General features: G+C 41.1%; 1 protein-coding gene across 2 annotated transcripts in view; it reads right to left on the bottom strand.

Moving 5' to 3' along the window:
- tcf7l1a (transcription factor 7 like 1a) overlaps positions 1–11,309 on the bottom strand; it is a 63,489-nt gene extending 52,180 nt beyond the window's left edge. Inside the window, exons 1-3 of one of the 2 annotated variants that reach the window (XM_088908652.1) lie at positions 10,290–11,309; positions 10,092–10,164; positions 9,841–9,968 (exon numbers count right to left, since the gene is read on the bottom strand). In XM_088908652.1, coding sequence (XP_088764778.1) covers positions 9,841–9,968; positions 10,092–10,164; positions 10,290–10,475 — 387 coding nt within the window. In that variant the 5' untranslated portion in view covers positions 10,476–11,309. The remainder of the gene's footprint in view (positions 1–9,840; positions 9,969–10,091; positions 10,165–10,289) is intronic. The other variant, XM_088908653.1, reaches the window with a different exon arrangement.
- Positions 11,310–17,770: the final 6,461 nt, after the last annotated feature.

Here is a 17,770-nt window from a genome sequence, read left to right on the forward strand (position 1 = left end):
AGTGGAATTAAAGATGACTGAGTAGTTCTCATCACAAACAAAAACCTATTTAAGTCAGTGTGTGCAACTGTTTGCTCCAGATCTGAAAAAAAAACCCAAAATTAAAAATAAATTACAAGAACACTAGAGTAAGTGATAATTGAAATAACAGTATACCGGCCAATAAACTCAGTAAGACCATAACTGCAGAAAAGAAACATAACACTGGAGCGCTAAAGCACTCGGAACAAATGCATGCTCATATACTGCCCCAACATCACCCCCAAATGCAGGTGCTGCTAATTCTGTTGTTCTTACTAGTAAACAGAAACTAAGTCCAGTTCCTGTCTCCATTCATCAGGAGAGCCGTTTCTCAGTCGTTTCCATGGTGATGTGGGACAAGGATAATCCAGACAAAACGTCCATCAAATAAAGGCCTGGATGTCTCAACAAAACATTTGGTGCGGGGGGTGGGGTTTGGGGATCTCCGAATGGACTGCAGTCCGGCCTGTAAACTCAGTCAACAGAATCCAGCCCAAGTTTAAGTACAACCCAGCCCATAGGACAGACTGTTGCTGGGCCTTACTCAAATTCAGAACTGTGGCTTGTCCACATTTGGCCCATTTTTTACATCAGGACTTGACTGGACAGAAATTGAGTTTGCAAGTAAAGAGGAGCCACATTATTCCTGCTCTGCAGTGAACGATTTAACCCATTCTCCCACTGACATGAAGTCAGTATCGAAGTCGTTAATGACTTCCACAAAGGGTAAAAAAAAATCTCCTTCAGGAAAACACTGTGTTAAACACAAAAGTTGGATAATTTAACCTGAATAAACTGATAAAAGCAGCACTTTTCTGATTCCTTATTGTACATAGCTTAAGACCAAAGTATGCTATTTGCTCAAGCTGCATGTCAACAGATTCCAAAAAACATATCGAATGCCACCTATGTGGTTTTTAAAGTTTCAAAGTTCTTGCTTCAAAGCAAAAGTTGCACATTTCCCAGATAACATTTAAAGGCGCAAATCTAGCAATATATAATGGAGGTTTTGGGCGGACGAGAAATGAATGGAGCCGGAGCTTTGTGCTTGACTCAAGACTGTGTAAGAAAAATAGCTGGAGCAAATTCACTGTAGTGAAGTAAAAGCCATAAAAGTCATCCTGGGAATTTTATCTGGGAGTCACGCATGATTCCTGAGATAAGCTCTTCCCAACACCCACGTCAAAGTTTGCAATCTTCCCATGAAACAGTCAAAACTGGAAAATGCGTGGAAAAGCGCAAGCCTGAAATAAAATTCCAAACAACAAAAAAAATTAAACAACAACAACAACACCGAGACCCTACCCTGCCCACTGTCACACTAAAAATCCATCTCTGGCCCAAAGCAAGAGATAAATATATTAGCTTCAGAACATCAAAGGCGTCCATTGATGCCACAGTGCGCAGAGAGCGAAGAGGGTTTATCTTTTTCTCAAAGGATATCGAAATGTTCATGACAGGCGGCTGTACTGTTGAAGCCAGCGAGTGGTATAAACGGAATACCTAATGCCAGGCACAGGGGCCAGGACAGCACACTGAAGCAGAATATCCCCACACCAGCAGAGACCAAAGAAGGGAGAGACATGAAGCTGGTACACAGGCACTCCACCTCAAAAGACTTCACAGAAATCAAATTTAATATGGGGGGGACACTGCAGGGAGGGTGGGACCACACCATCAATGCTCACATACCAACCTTTGCATTTCAGCTATGTAGGCCAAGGCAGGAGTATCTTCTCAATACTTCCTTGAACACAGAATGAAAAAGGAAGAAAGCAAAGGATTTGGACAACAGCCGGGTGCTTCTTTACCTTCAGCATACACTGCTATGCACAGGCCCTTCGAAATCTGCAACCACCCGCGACAAACAGTACAGCTCTCTTAAACATAAAAGCCAAACGCAAGCTTCTGGACTTGTTGGTTTTTCCTGAGAAAATAAAAAATCCGTCTGCGATATATTAAACCCAAGAAATGCCAGGCATGTTTGCGAGAGGCCGTTTTATGAAAACACTGGCTCGCCAGCTTTTAGGTTTCCGGCAGCACCTCAGCAAGCAGGACACGTTACTGAAGTGTAAGTCGGAGACAATATGCCTTTTGTAGCAGAGCGCAGTTTTTCACGAACGCCACCACCAACCACCCACCCACCTCCCCCCCGCCGTCCTCCATCTCGCTCTCTCTCCCGACTGCACAGAGTGAGTGTGGAGAAGGTTTTAACTGTCGACAGGACCGCTGTTTGTTTATGTAAGGAGAGGCCTTTTTATACCCAGGGACAATTCCACTGTTTACTTTACATTGTCTCCAAGGTCTTAAAATACCAAAACCAGCAGAAAAAAAAAAGATGTCGAATAATTGGACGTGTTCAAACAACTTCATTGCGTGATTTCTCCATGCTTCCAACTTTTCCCACTCCCCCCCCACTGCACCACCGACTACCCTGCCACTAGGACCAGGCGGTGTAATTAGTGTTTTGGGTGAGGCCTGGTTGTTTGGGTGCATGTGAAAAGCACTGTTTATAGAGCTTACCGGGGGCTAAAGCACAATAATACGGGGAGTTTCTGCTTTGGTAAAAGGCTTTTTAAATATTAGATTGCTACAGAAAGCCTGATGTAAGCATTTCAGAAACCTTTCTATTACTGCTCCTTGAAACCCCTTATTAAAAGGTCTGAACGCAGATCCATATTTAAGTGATGCTTAGGCCAGTGTTGTTACCCATCCATATTAAACCAGTTCTCTTAACCATAGAGGAGCTCAAACAACACAACACAGCCATACACTGCCCCTGAGCTACTTTGCCCAGGACTGCTGGTCACACTGAGCTACAAAACCAACCGAAGCCCAGTGATTTAACCACTGGTTTACTGAATACCTCTGGCAATACTGAACACACTGATATGTCGCACTCTAACCACTGAGTTACTCAGCCTCTCAGGTCTTAAAAAAAAAAACAGCCCAGCCTCATCCCTCAACACAGACTGAGGCACGCTAATCTATGGCATCCAAATTGCAAATGATTTCAGCCATCTCTGACAAGTCAGATTTCTTGCCAGTTCTCTTACAGTCGGAGAAAAAGGAAAGCTTAACTGTTTGTCCCATGGACAAAGAACTAACTGAAAGTGCTCACAAAAGCACAGACAGAAATAAAGCTGCTCCTAAACTCTCTGAGGATTACTGAGGAATTTCAACACTGGGGAGCAGGACTTAAATTATGGGAGCTTTTTTTTTTTACTCAGACTCATAATTCTTAAATGCATTACAGCTAAGTGATGGTCTAAAGCTAGAAAATGTGTGTGTGGGGGGGTGGGGGTTAGCACATATACACAGGGCTCTCATACTTAAGGCTCTGCACTTTTCAGGCCAGTTGTTCTTCTGCAAGGGTATTGCGCGATGCGATGATGCACAGCCATAAATCAAGATTAGTCTCAATCCTCTGTATATATGCAACCACTTCCAGAACATGGGAGAGATCAGATGAGATAGAGGGGCACTTTAGCACAACCTACTGATTTGGTTACTTAGGGTCTTTCTAATCTTGAGACCTTGTCAAAGTGCTTCTTGAGGGATCACAAGCCTGCTTCTGCAGCATTTTTAATCTTGAAGCTGTTTGTTCAAAGATGCCACGACTTTGTGCCACACGAGTACCTACAGTCGGGGTTTTCAATTGCGGAAATCAAAACCGACAGAGTCTTCTGTTTTTTGTGAAGGTCTCTACACCTCCCTGTCTGAATTACTCTGGTTGCACATTAGTCAACCCATTCTATAGCTGTGAAGTCCTTTGTTTAATAGTATCATGCTCAAAACGTGTTTATCAAGTTCATTACCTCTACTGGCTTAATTAGAATAAGGAATGATTCCTTTTAATACTATTTAAGTGCGATTTTGTCATGAGACAAATTAAGAAAATATACAGAGGAATAGAAAATAAACATTCTTTAAGGTAGGCTAGCAACTAGACACTTGTGGAACAGATGACGTCTATTTTAGACCAAGTGTTTCGTCACAATTAGTTTCGAGTGCCAATTCTGTGCGTTTTATGCAAGGTACACTCTTCAAGAGGGACGCCAACACAAGAGAACAAAATCCACATCTTGACGTCTGTCTGGGTGCATTAACGTGCCTCAAATACATTTAATCCCACAGCATTAATTGAACTGAATTGCATGAATGGAAAAATTGTAGGTCAAAACATTTGTGAAACTACCATTAGGGTTTGTAACAGGGACTTATGCACTCACAATCCCAGTCATGAGTAATCTTCAACGAGTTAAGCCCTGTTTGAGAGCAGATCCAGCTCATTTTGAGGTATATTTTGTTCTTGTTATTTTAATTTTTCTAAGCCCAGTTTGATGAAAAGCAAAAAGAGGGTGGTACCTACAGCTCTCTCCCAAAGAGCTGGTAAAGGGCACCTTAGGGAGTGAAAAGAATCTTTTTCTCAAACCACGAACCATAAACCAAGGTTAGAGTTACATGCAAAACACAGAAACAGCCTAGAAAGGAAACTGGCGCCTATATACACACACAATGCTGCCTTACAGAAGGCTTTTCTAAAAGCTCAAAATATGCCAATCCAGTGCAGACATTCTTATAAGGCTTGCAAAGCAACAATGCAAAGCTTTTCTGTTACACAGACTGGCCCTTTCCATCCTTCCCTCTTGATTTTTAAATCATATCAATCAAAAGAGGTTTAAAGGAATTATAGAAAATGAACAGACGTATTTGCAGATCTTTACAGCCTTCAATCTTTCGAAAGCGGAACAAAAGACTACTTCTATCGGCCGAGGTATTTACTCTTTCCTTTCAGCGTCCTGGAGAGACGGCACGACTCCACATCCGAAACCTTGAGTATGAATGAGAAATATCTCAGCACAAACATGTAAGGCCTGCATATTTCTACACTTAAGATAAAGGCGTCTATGACCAAATACAGTTCATACAGTACTCTCTGCTGGGTTCATGGCTTCACTCTGAACAGAAAGATCAGGCAGACTTGCCAGTAGGCCCCAATAAATACCCAATACCCCTCCAGTTGGCTTGAGCATTTCTCAAGGCCTCTCACCCAAATCATATACCCAAGCTGTTGAGCAAGCACCACAACTCTTCCAAAGTCAGATCATCCAGAGGCCTAAAGGCCTAAATAAGGTTCCTCAGATGTTTTGATTTAACCCCTGAGGAAAATTCAAATCCCACCTTTTGCATTCATAATATATAATATTGATCATTCTAATCAAGGACATTTCTTGAAGACCACAGCTTAGAACTTCAAGTGCTGCGTATAATACATATGTTGATGGGTAATGATAGGGACTCTTCTCATAGTTTTCACCAGTGGAAAAAAACCCAATACTAGCAGTACTAGCAAATCTTTTGTGTCACATCATTTAAATCACTGGTCCTTCCATGAAAATCAGGGCCAACTACCGAGGAAAACCTCGGCAGCCATCTGACTGAGTACCAACATAAATCTAGAAAACATGCAGTCATTAACATTTTTATTCGATTTGCTGTGCAAAAGCTGCAGCTTTAAAGAGCAGTTTTAAAGCCAGTGGAAAACAAAATATACACAAGTATTCAAATAAGGAAATTTTAACTTTTTAATTTGCTCATGGAGATCAGAGTTTCTTCAAAAAGCTTGATGATTTTTTCTGTTTATAGCAGATCTTAAGGGAGTTTTTAGAACTTTGTTACTCCAGTGAAGCAACATTTTGTCTTCCCTCTTCTGCTACAAAGAGATCCTGGAGCTCCAGCCCTACACAGCGAGCTGCTGGCCAGTACGCAATGGTGGCTTAGGCCTTGTTCTGTAAATAACCCGATCAGCCAGCCATTGTCCTCCTATGTTTTCTAACAGGGCGTGCTGATTGACGGGTCTAACTCAAGGAACATCCCCGTTTTCCTATTTTTGTGGTCTGGAAAATGCTAAATGAGCCTGTTTGAGACACTTGAGAGGGATCGAATGTTTTCATCACCCTTCCCTGGACGGCACCGCCATCTGTTTCCATTTTCCATAAAATCTAAGTAGTCAAAGATTTCTCCATTGCTGTTTTTTATTTTCCTTTCCAGAGCTAACAGCAGAGGGGCAGTGGTGGGGTGTCTATGACGTTCTATCATGACAGCGGTCGTTAAACAACACAGTAGGGTCATGCTTTTGGTCGCTAGTATTTTGTTCTTCTCCTCCATAAAAGAAAGACAATAACTACTAAACATGGTATGATGCTTTCCATGCGAAGCTCTGAGATGCAACGGGAGGCTAGGAGGTTAGAGCAGAATATATTCAAAACCGAATGCATGTAAAGACTTTCTAGACGCTGCAGATCAGAGCTCTGAAGTAAAGGAGGGCCGAAAAGTAGGGCTGAAAGACCGAGAACTCTTGAAAGCCTGAAACTTATAAAAGGAGTATACAGTCAATCTGCACAAAGACAACCTGTTGAGCTCAGACAACGTGACATGGGTCGGTTTAAGTAAAGGTATGCAAAGCTGTTTTCTAGCAAAGCACAAAAATGCTTGTAAGACATAATAAAGATGCAAGAAGTAAACACCGCCAGTATACCGTATATTTCTGTCAAACAGATAGCCCACTGACAAATCATCTTCTCTCTGCCCCCACTGTCTAAGGAAACATTCAATGGCATCCAAAATCTGTACTTCCAATATAACCTTTCAGCTGAAAGTAAAATCGCATCAATAACTATGATATGCAATGGATTCATATACTTTCTTAGCTGCTTTTATATACCTGTAGTTTTTTTATAAAGTCAAGATTGCCCAAGGAAACTCTCCTGTTTAGTTCACACCTGGTAAGGCTCCACAGCCGAAACGTTGGGTTTTATTTCTTCCTTTTTTCAGCTTGGAATAAACCTATTACCTGTTCCTTTGCAGCCTACGCATGCTGACGCAGCTACGCACCTGAACTACTATCTCCCGTTTAGTGTCTGGGTGCCTCTATCTTGTAATGGGGAGAACATAAAGGACAAAAGCGCTAAAGACAGCTCAGAATGTTAGCCAAGGAATTCTGCAGAGAAAATCCAAGCACACAAATGTTCGAAAAGGGTTACTGGCTACCGACACTCTGCTCCTGCGCTAGCACACACAGGTATGCACCTTCTGAATGGGAGCAGCCATTAAGTTAATGAGCACCAATGGGGACCTCCAATGAAGTCATCAAGAGCCTGCTCAGAATAACAATAGTCAACTAACGCTTTTCTGAGTGAATAGAGGGAGGGATAGTTGATATGGAAAACTGGGAGAGACCAGTTAAAGAGGGGGGGGCTATCCAGCACTGGACTCTTTATCACATGTCTGGTTTTGATCAAATTATTTGTTTTTAGCAGAGGGAAGAGGCCATGATAGGGATAAGGAAGGGCAAAAACCTAATAGGAACATGTTAGCTGGAATTAAAAAGTGACCACCTGTTCCAAACAATAAAAGATTGTGTTAAACTTAAACAGGCAAATTGCATTAAGGAATTTTACTAAAATATGCAACAATTAGATTTTTGTTACCTCAGACCAAGCCTAAAAGTTTTTAGTGCTGTCAAGTTAAAAAACTTAAATACTGTGACTGGCTCAATTCTGCAAGAATCATGCCTTTTAGGCTGTAGTACAGTGACTGCAGTGCAAGCTCAGCCATGCTGTGCTGGTATGATTCACTAATGCGTATTTGTCTGAATCAAAATCTAAATCTCATTTCTCTGCCTGCCTCATAGTTTACAAGAACGTCCGCGCTCCCTTTTTAACCCAATTCAATTAATCCTGAGGTCTGACGTTAAGTCTAAAAGGGGTGATGACCTCTCCCACTCGCATACCCAGAAACCTGTAACACAGCCCAGGACTGGCCCACATCACTACGCGTTGCCTGCAAGTTAAGTATTGAAGGGATCATTGCAGTGGTTTTGAATGCCCAAGCAGTCAAACCACAACAAATGCACCAGAAATGTTCTTGTTAAGGTTTAAATGCTCCCCAAAATAATTTTTATTAAAGCATACATCACTCTTCATTCAGAAATCTGGGACATTTTGTAACAACCTACTTTATCGCTATGGAAAACGGTTAAAGAAGGATAGAAAATGACGGTGTTTGACGGGAGTTTTTGCTTTGACTAATTTACACTGGAACATTTTGTTCTACATTGTTCTCTACTGTCATTCATTATGTAGGCCTATTTAATCTCAACGCAATTAAGAAGACTCTTAACCCTTGAGAAATAATATAGCTTCTTATCTTTATCTCAAAAGCACTTTATATATATGTAAACTAGCCTACTAACGTCGTTCCATTAAGGAAACGCTTTTAAAGTTCAACCGCTTATGAGGTTTCTTCATTTTTGAAGCAGCAGATAATCCCTCCAATATGCACATGACTAGTTTTGAAACAAAGTACTGATGGAATTGACGCTTGCAGCAAGACCTATCCAAAAGTAATTTATTTTACCGGGATTTAGGTTAACTACCCTTGTATGTGGGTTCCGATACATTTCGTACGCGTAGCGAGTAGTTGAATATTAGGAGCTCCAGACAACTGCAGTTGGGCTGCTGACACAGCCACGCTAACAGTTCGCAGTATTGTACTTCTCCCAAGTGCTGCTGTCAAGGAGACATTTGATTGAAACCACAGCACCACTCCGTGTAATAGCTTTTAACTCGCGAGTCTCCAAAACCCCCACCGAAATTAATCGCACTTTAATTAGCTAACAATAACAACCTTGTCTGGGTTTCATGGCGATATAAGCTTACTCATGACTGATAGTTTCCGAAGCTTGGAGAATAAAGCATTCTATATACCACGTTACGGCACATATGTTATTACACGCGACATACAACGAAATGATCCTTCTCCAACAGGAGAACCTTTGTAACCTCTGTTGCTGCGAACTTAAACATTGTTTTATTTTGTTAATGGAGCTCTCAAAACTGACACTTAAACGACATTTTGGGCAGTTCTGCGCGCGGATTTTCTACCCCTGTTGTTGCGTTTCGTGACAGAATGCAACTTACTACAAAAGGCTAGATAAATCGCCACTGTCTGGGCTTCTTTCCAGCTCAAGTGTCGGGTTAGTGGCCCCGTTGTTATCATAATACGCAATTAATACTGTATTACAGGAGGAGACTCAAATCTCGGGAGTCCAATATTTTTAGCAGGTATTGCAAAAGCCCACAATAAAATTTACGATTAAGCTAACTAATACGCCAGTTGAGATTCCCCCTTCCCGACTTACACATTTTACTGCTTAACTATTACCTTCCCCACAGTTCCACCGGGACCGGGCAAAATACAAAACAAGGACGATACATTTTGCCTAAGTTGAAAACTCTGCATCTGGCTTCCGTCCCTCGCTACACTTCACAATCTTTTGTGCTTGCGTCCAAAAACAAGTCGCACTCTTCAACAAAACAGGACTTCCGTCCCGTTCTCAGGGAGGAGGAAAAGTTGCAAAACTTGCAACTGCAAACGTCTCGCCACAATGTTTCTCTCCCCATCTTAACAATTCCCGCAGATGAACCCTTCACCACACCGCATAAACACCAGACGAAAAACCAAGATAAACACGAGGAAAGTTTGTAAATAGGGCAGTTTTGTAACGTATAAGGCCTCTATGTTTATTGTATTGGCTTTTGAAAGGACATCCCGAAATGAGCAAAGCACTGGTTGCTCCTTAAGAGACCACTCAAAGGGAATATGGCGCTCTGCTCTGGCAAAGAAGGGCAAAGTTTTTTTTTGTAAACGCGTGTCTGGACCGCACTGACAGGGGCTGAAGAACGACTTACTCATTATACTATAGCGTACAGTAGGTACAGAAATACAATGTAAAAGATTGATGATGGCACTCACCGTTCTCGCACTGGGAGACAGGGACCCGTTGGATAGGTAGGGGTTCGTAAGATCTGGGATCATTAGAAACGGATATCCAGGATAAGAGGGACTCTTAAAAAAGCCTCCATCTTGCTGTCTTCTTAAGGCTTTTGGGAAAACAGCACCGAAGGCAAAGAGGGAGAGAACGAACAGCATTGTGAGACGCAGGCTTAAAAGTTTTTAAGAAACAACAATGCATTAAAACAGCAACAACTTGTGCGAATGGTTACCTTCGGTAAAGTAATCTCGGGGTTTCTCGTAACTTTCCGAGTCTTGCCTTGGCTGGGGACGCCTCTCCGCTTGCTAACACAGAAACAAGCAGACAAGAAAAAACACTTAACTAGTTTAAAGTTTCAGAGTATTTTGTTAACTTCAAAGGCCGGTTACGCCGAAATAGCACGAAAAATTGTCACTATATTCATACTTACCTCAGAGTCTGAGGAACTGCTGTTATTTTCCGACTCGTTTACGAGGGACGACTTCACATCGTCCAGATCTCTCTCGGCAGATACATTTTCGGAAATTTTCTCCTCTTGCTCTCCCTCGTCTTTGAAGGAGATCATCTCATCGTTAGCCCCCAAATCATCTCCTCCGCCGCCGTTCAGCTGTGGCATTTTTGTAAGTCACTAAGATTCTCTTAATCCCCTTGAAAATAAAAATATGTTTTAAATGATTTGTAATATCCCCGTCTTCGCGTCGTGGAAACGAGCAGAATCTTGCAGTAGCGCGCTTTTCGCTTGTTTCTCATAAACTTTGCCTTTATTCTGTTCCCACGGTTTCAAATCTTCGCGTTAAAATACATTCTGGGAATCGCTCCACTTTCCATCGTTAAAAATCGGAAGATACTTTCATATAATCCACATAAACAGGTTTTAAAGTTCAAAAAGGTAAAAACAAAAAGACACCCAGATTTGCAGTGGCAAGCTCTGCTGTGTTGTTCTTCTACCGCTCCGTCCGAGCGAGGGTTGAACAGTGCGGCTTCGACCCCCTTTACCTGCTGAATTTCAGAGGTAGATACAAAACAAAAACTAATAAAACTGAAGAAAAAAGAAAAAAAAGTACCCCTTAAAAATTATCCCTTAAGATCCATACGTAAATATTAGCCTATTCTCGCTCAGCGAGAGGAAAAAAATTCAACTTTCGGGAGTCTGTTCCTCAAATGTTTTGCACTGCAGCTACATGAAGAAAACAAAACGCATTTAACTTTGCTAGAAAGTTTCGGCGACCAAGTTTCCTGGGAATTCCTGTCGGACGGGAGATTAAAAAAACATTTTTTTAATGCTTATAAATCCCGTCCTGGTTTAGTTGCAGTTCATTGTTGAATACAACGTGTACAATGCAGATACATCGTAACGTATTATCGCTATTGAGAATCCTGCATGGTTTTGGGGGAAAAAAACAGCTCTTGCAATTCTTTCTACATCGAGTGACGAGGAATGTGCAACTATGCTAGTTTGCTCGCTGAACTGGAAGGAAGAGAGGCTTGATTAAAACGCAGAGGAGGAGTTTGCGATGAAAACCGACACTTCATTCACTAGCGCCTGACGGGGAGTATCCTTAAAGGAGCCCGGCTCGAACAGTGGGGGGTGGGGGGAGCAAGTTAAGTATTTAATCGCTAGAGTAGCGTAGTTTGACTCGAGCGCAGCCACACTGAACGGTACTTTATCGGAGCAAGAGCGGGGAATTGGCCAGGGACCACATATGTTCACGGTCAACTTTTGGGAACAGCAAATCTAATCCTGGATGCTGTCATTGGCACTTGAAAAAAAAAAGAGCTCTTGGTGGACAGAACCCTGCTAACAAATATTCCGTACTCACAGTATCCCACAGTCCGGGAAGTATAGCCAGTTAAGTGAGTTTGAATTGAGGCTCCCGAGGTCCGGCAATAGCAATGTTCACCTCACAGGAAGGCAACTTTATCGTGATTTGCAAACGTACGGAGGCATTTCTCCTTACGAAAGTGATCTTAAAGTCTCTATAGAAATGTCCCTAAAGAACTCACTGCATAGAATTGGAGCGTTTCTATATAAACATGTGGGTCAGGTTTATATTATTTCTCTAAAGGTTTTTAAAGCCGGGCTACTGTCCTTAAGGACCTGCGCATAGGTGTGCTGCATACAGTATTAGCAGTTAATGTAAATTACGAACCTCTGTAGATTATTCTACTTTGTTACGCAAAATATGACAAAAATGTATTAAGTCTGACATTATTAATATTACCGTTTATAGTACTGTACAACCGTTTGCCAGAGCAGTGGAGATGAAAATGTACATAACGAAATAGCCTGTAGTTACCAATTTTAATTGCCCCAATATCAAAAGCAATTATTTAATTGATAACTAAAATCACGATATTTTCAAATGAAAAACGACTGAAACTTGTTTTCATCTTGATGACTTAACGATGAACAAAAAAAATGTGCACACGTGTAATCTTGCAATAAAATGCTTGTTAAATGCTCGCAGGAACATCGCTTTGCGTTTCACAGAAATACAATGACAATTCATAACATACTCCCTTTATAACAAAGACGTCCACGTTGTTTTTCTAATTTAAATATTAAAAATGCGATATATACAAAACGAGGAATGAGGCTCTGTAACTGTATAACTGTGCTTCAGCACGCGAGAGGCGGGAACTTCATTTGTCCCTCTGCGGGGGTCAGTTTTCCCGTCTCTTTCACATAAGGGTGAAATATTTAGCTGACACATTACAACAGCCCCGATGTCTCCAACACAATAGTGGTCTGCTTCCAACTGTTCCAATACAGTGCCGTTGTCAAAATTAAGCTTCAAGGTTCAACTGGTTTTAAATTTGGAATACACGCATTTCATCTCGCACACTTGTTCGACTTTTTAAGATCTTATCCCATATTGCAGCATATATACACTGCAGACCAGCGTGTGTTTTAAAAAATTAAACACTAATCGTGTGTATAAAAAAAAGCTTAAGAATTATATACTTTGTACTTTAATGTTTATTTTCCTAGCGCTTTCGTTTTTGGCAGAAGTGCGTGTGCTCTCAACTGAAATAAATATTATAAATGTGTTTATAAATGTGTTTAGAATGTTGTAAATTGCTTAACCGATGCTCAATTCATCAACACTTTCCAGCATAGTGTACCATAAACAGCTTCCCTGTGGGTTTTTGATAGGGAGAGAATTATTTTTTATATCTTAACTGATCACTTAACATCACTGGTCACTTGTGATGTCTTGATACTATTAACTAAAGATTAAAACATGTAGCCCAGATGTAGGATTTTCTGAATTCCAGGGAGCCTGCCTGTGATCTTCTTCAGTTTCATGTAGACTTCCAACATAATCTGTTTTGATCATCCACGAAAGTTAAGTTAACTTATGCGTAATGGAGACATGTGAGGTCATTTATCTCTTTTTTTTGTTCCTCGGTCACGTTGGAACGTCGAATCTTAAAAATATAGATTCCTTCTAGATCGTGAAATGGAAACAAACATGTGACCCAGCTTTTTTTTTCTCCCTTGCACTTCATTAATACACAGCGGAGCGAAGGCAGGATGAGGGCAAGCTGATTGATCAAAGCTAAAATCTGAAAGCAAAGACATCTAGCATACTGTACAGCAGCTGCCGGCAACTCCAGTCTCTGAAGGCTGTATGGTCTTCTGCATTTCATTCCACCTCAGGTCTCAGGTACTGGATTCAGCTCGTTATTAGCTTAGCTCACCAGATATTTATTTATGTAGTTACGTTGCTGAAATAATTCAGTGAAATCTGCAGAGCTGTGGCCCACAGTTTCAGACTGCTCACCACAGAGGAGGACCAAAAGTAAATATGTCATTTCAGTACATTTTATGGTTAGGGCACTTAGGTTAAAAAAGGGTCATTTTATAAATGTTAGGAAGAACACCAGGGCAGAACAGTATTAAAATGGTTGTGATTGTTTTAGTTTTGAGAGGATATCTCATCCATCTAGAAAGCTGATGTTAAGTCCAATTTAAATAAAAAACTCTCACCCCACTTGCTCATACCAGACTTGCCACTTTGTGATACAAATACTGGCCAGAGGTGTCCAGGTCCTACTAATGAGAAAACCTCTATCAGTTACTGATACTGGGATTTGTGAAATAAACTGATGGGTTGAAGTTTTCATTTAATCCAGATGTTTATTTTTATCCACACAGAAGTTTCGCTATCAGACGTGCTCCCCCAACTGCCTTGCACAGCCTATCAGATGGAAAACTGAAAAGACTGATGACTGCCTCTCCCAAAGGGTGTCGCGTCCCATTCAGTAACAGCTCACGCAGCTGCGCTGTCACAGTCCCGCCAGGCCCTGCTCTGTCTGTATCATTTCATTCCAGGCTCCTATTGGTGGTGGGAAGAAACAAGCCCGGCCGATTGGATAGCGTTTCTGCGCCAGACCTGCACTTTCCTTGGGATTAATTAAAAAGGTAAAAAGACACCATGTTTTGTTTTACCTGCAGTAAAATGTAACTAATGTGTAATGCTTAGAAGATGCATTGCTTTCAAGCTCCTTGACTTCAAGAACAGCGGCAACGTCTACAGACCCAACGATATTAAGGTGCGAGTATGTCCTGTAATTAATTAAAGACATCATTTCAATTTAGACTTTTAAGCACCACACGACTGAAAGAATTCAAAATCCCAGTGATTAAATCTCGTTGGAATGAGAATAGAGTCTCTAAGGGACAGAGACTACAGTCGTGGAATTAAAGTCTTGTGATTGCAGGAGAACAGCGTAGAGCAGTGGGCAGCAGTCCGGATTTCGAACTGGAAGGCTGTGGGTTCAGATCCCAAGTGAGATGCGACTGTTGTACCCTTGAGCATGGTGTGTCACCCAGATTGCCCAGTAAGATCCTCAGCTGTATCAGTGGGAATAATGTAAACTGCTTGGGATAAAAAGTGTCAGCTAGATAAATGAGTAATTTGCAGGTTATTTATCTGTAGTTGGGGAGACCAGTCTGTAGGGCCCTCTTCTCCCTTGTGTATTTTCTACCTGGGACTCCTGGTATTTCAAATCCGATACTGGCCCTCCCCGAGGTTTGCCAGCTGCCAAAAGCTGTGTCATAATGACAGGGTATGAAATGAGTCTTAATTACACACTGCCACGTTAATTGCATGTTAGCGCATCAGAACAATAGGGGATTGGCAGAATAGGAGAGCTGTGTATCAGCATGGATAAGCAGGTTTGTTATTGGGGCTTTAGCCGGGGCTTTGTGACGAAATCCCCTCTCAATAGGTGTGATCTCTGGCCCTCCCACTTAGACAAGGCCTGCTGGCTGCAGAGTGAGACATGCACTGCCTAGAAAAAAACAGGAGGAGGTGGGAAGCACACTTAGCAGACAAGATTTGTAGAAACAAGAAGGTAAGTGTATGAATTTTCCTTTTTTGATTTCTCTCATTTTCATCATTTGCATGTATACATTCAGATGACGCTTTTATTGGAAGCAGCTTATATGTTGCACTCATATAGGGTGTTTAGTAGAGAAAAAGTCGGGGGAAGAAGTATGTTCAAGGATACAACGACAGATTCCCACCTGCAATTTGAGCTCACAGCCTTCCAGATAGAAGTCTGGAACCATACCCAGTGCTTCACACTGCTGACCAGTAGCAAAATGTGCAATTGTCCCCATACTATCGCTTTATGAAATCACCTTGATTATGCTGAGCTGGGAGCACTGAAGACATATACATGCAGGTCTGCTGAGAACCCAAACTGCCTGGCTAGCTGCTCTTTTTTAACCTGTGTGTCTATGACAGAGGAAAGAGCTTCTGCTGGCACAGTCTTGTTCTGCAAGTGCAATCAACAGGACACTGAACCCAGGTCCAGTTAACCATGTGCTGTCACTGAACCTGTCCCTTCAAGACTGTAGGACTCTCTGGTTCACAGCTGTCTCTTTGAAGCCTATTACAAGCAATTTATTGTAGAATTTATAGCATGGCAAGTAATGACGTCCGCACAAATCAAAAAGATATGCATTCTTTGGGATATGCACCAAAATAAAAAAAAAACAACCAGGTGCTTTTATATCAATGATCAATTTGCCCTCATCTGCCAAAGAAGTATCTAAATATGATGCTATTCTAACCACGTTCTGACCTCAGGTCTGAATGGGTTCATGAGTACGGAAAAAAGGAGACAAGGTGGCACAGTGGGATTCCCAGTTCGAAGCTTAGCTTTGTCACTGAGTCAGTGTGTCAAGTCAGGTAACGTCTTTGCTGATGACTGACATCAAGAGTGTTTAACACACAGTGCGCTCACTAGTAATTGCATTCGAGCAGTATGTTTCGTTCACTAGAAACCATCTCTCGACTGAGAAATTCTTTATTATTGCCATAAGAAAACTGCTGACATGACAGGAGGCACTGTTCACACAGAGGCAGTTCATGCAGTTTGTAAAGTCTCTCTTCCCCAGCTTCACTTTTATTTTTATCCAAGACAGGTAGTAGGTGTCATAGGTTACATGAAAATTTCCTTGTTTGACTAGTGAAATAATAATAATCACATTGCAATTATTATTTCTTCCAAGACAGGAATGTTCCATGTTTAATGCACCACAATTTTTGCTGTGTATAATTCAATCCTGTCGCTCTGCAATTGAAATAAATATGAAGGCCAAGGCAGCAGGAGCTGTGCAGAGGGGGATGAATTATTCAGACCCTGATATATTAAATTATATGAAAGATAAATTATTGACATGTTGACTTCTTGCTTATCCAAAATGGGGGATTTTGCTCCCAATTTCCTCTTCCTACAGCAACTAAACATAACAGCAGATCCCGATCCCGAGCTCTTGAAAAAATAACCCCTTAAGCTGGTATTCGTTAACCCTCATCCTCACTAGGGCCAATACAACCTAATTTGTACAAGGACAGGGTCCTCAACACTCACCCCTCCACTTACAGCAAAAAAATAGAATTTAAGGAAACTTCCACTGTTGTAGAACAGTTATAATTTCATGTATGTTGTGTGGGACATCAATAAAATCTAAATACTAGTTTCATGAAGCTTTCGATACTTATATTGTGACACAGAATAACACCACAATTTAAATGAATTAAAAATACTTCTGGATCCTTCCCAGAGCCACTTAACACATCCTTATATAATGGTCTGTGTCGGTATTATTTTTTCACAAAAGGCACTTGTACTAACCGTTTTTACTATAAAGTGAAATATAACATTTTAGTCAGTATTCCTTTACTTCTAGCATTAATCAGCTACATTTTGACTTGTGTGTTTTTTTTTTCAGAATTACCTTTCAAAATGACTCAGTGACCAGAGACATTTACAATAATATTCGTCTGCCTTTGCTCTTAGTAGAGCTGGTAGTTCTAAGAAGACTTCCCCTCTTGTGGATGTGGATTAATGCAAGGGCAAGTGATTATAGCTGCTGAGGTCAGCAACTAACACGTTTTTAACCACTTTATTGCATCAGTAGGTGACAATGTGACTCTACAACAATGTCAATGATGTTAATAGAACAGTGATTTGTTTCCTGTAAATCACCTGATTTCACTCTCCAATGTTTGGAAAGTCTACAGGTGATCACCAATAAAAGGAGGTGATTCTTGGATGCTCAGTGTAAACGAAGTACTGTTGACAGTGATACTTGTTATAGACCTCTGCTGTGTCAATTTTGGTATTTAAAATTTAGGGCAATAGCACAGAGTAGTGGTTAAAAGGCTTGAATTTTGTGTAGGATGCTGCTGTTGTGTCTTCCAGTAAAACCTGATGCAAAAGCAGATACTCTCTAAGAATTACTTTTTTAACCTTTTCTACACCTACAGTAAAGCTCTTTGAGATGGAGTTTTATGCACATTATTATTATTATTATTATTATTATTATTATTATTATTGTTATCAGCTCCAATGCACAGTAGGTAAGTTGGGAAATTACTTCACCTACTG

The sequence above is a fragment of the Atractosteus spatula genome, chromosome 2 (assembly GCF_055471065.1).
Source record: "Atractosteus spatula isolate fAtrSpa1 chromosome 2, fAtrSpa1.hap1, whole genome shotgun sequence".
NCBI lineage: Eukaryota > Metazoa > Chordata > Actinopteri > Semionotiformes > Lepisosteidae > Atractosteus > Atractosteus spatula.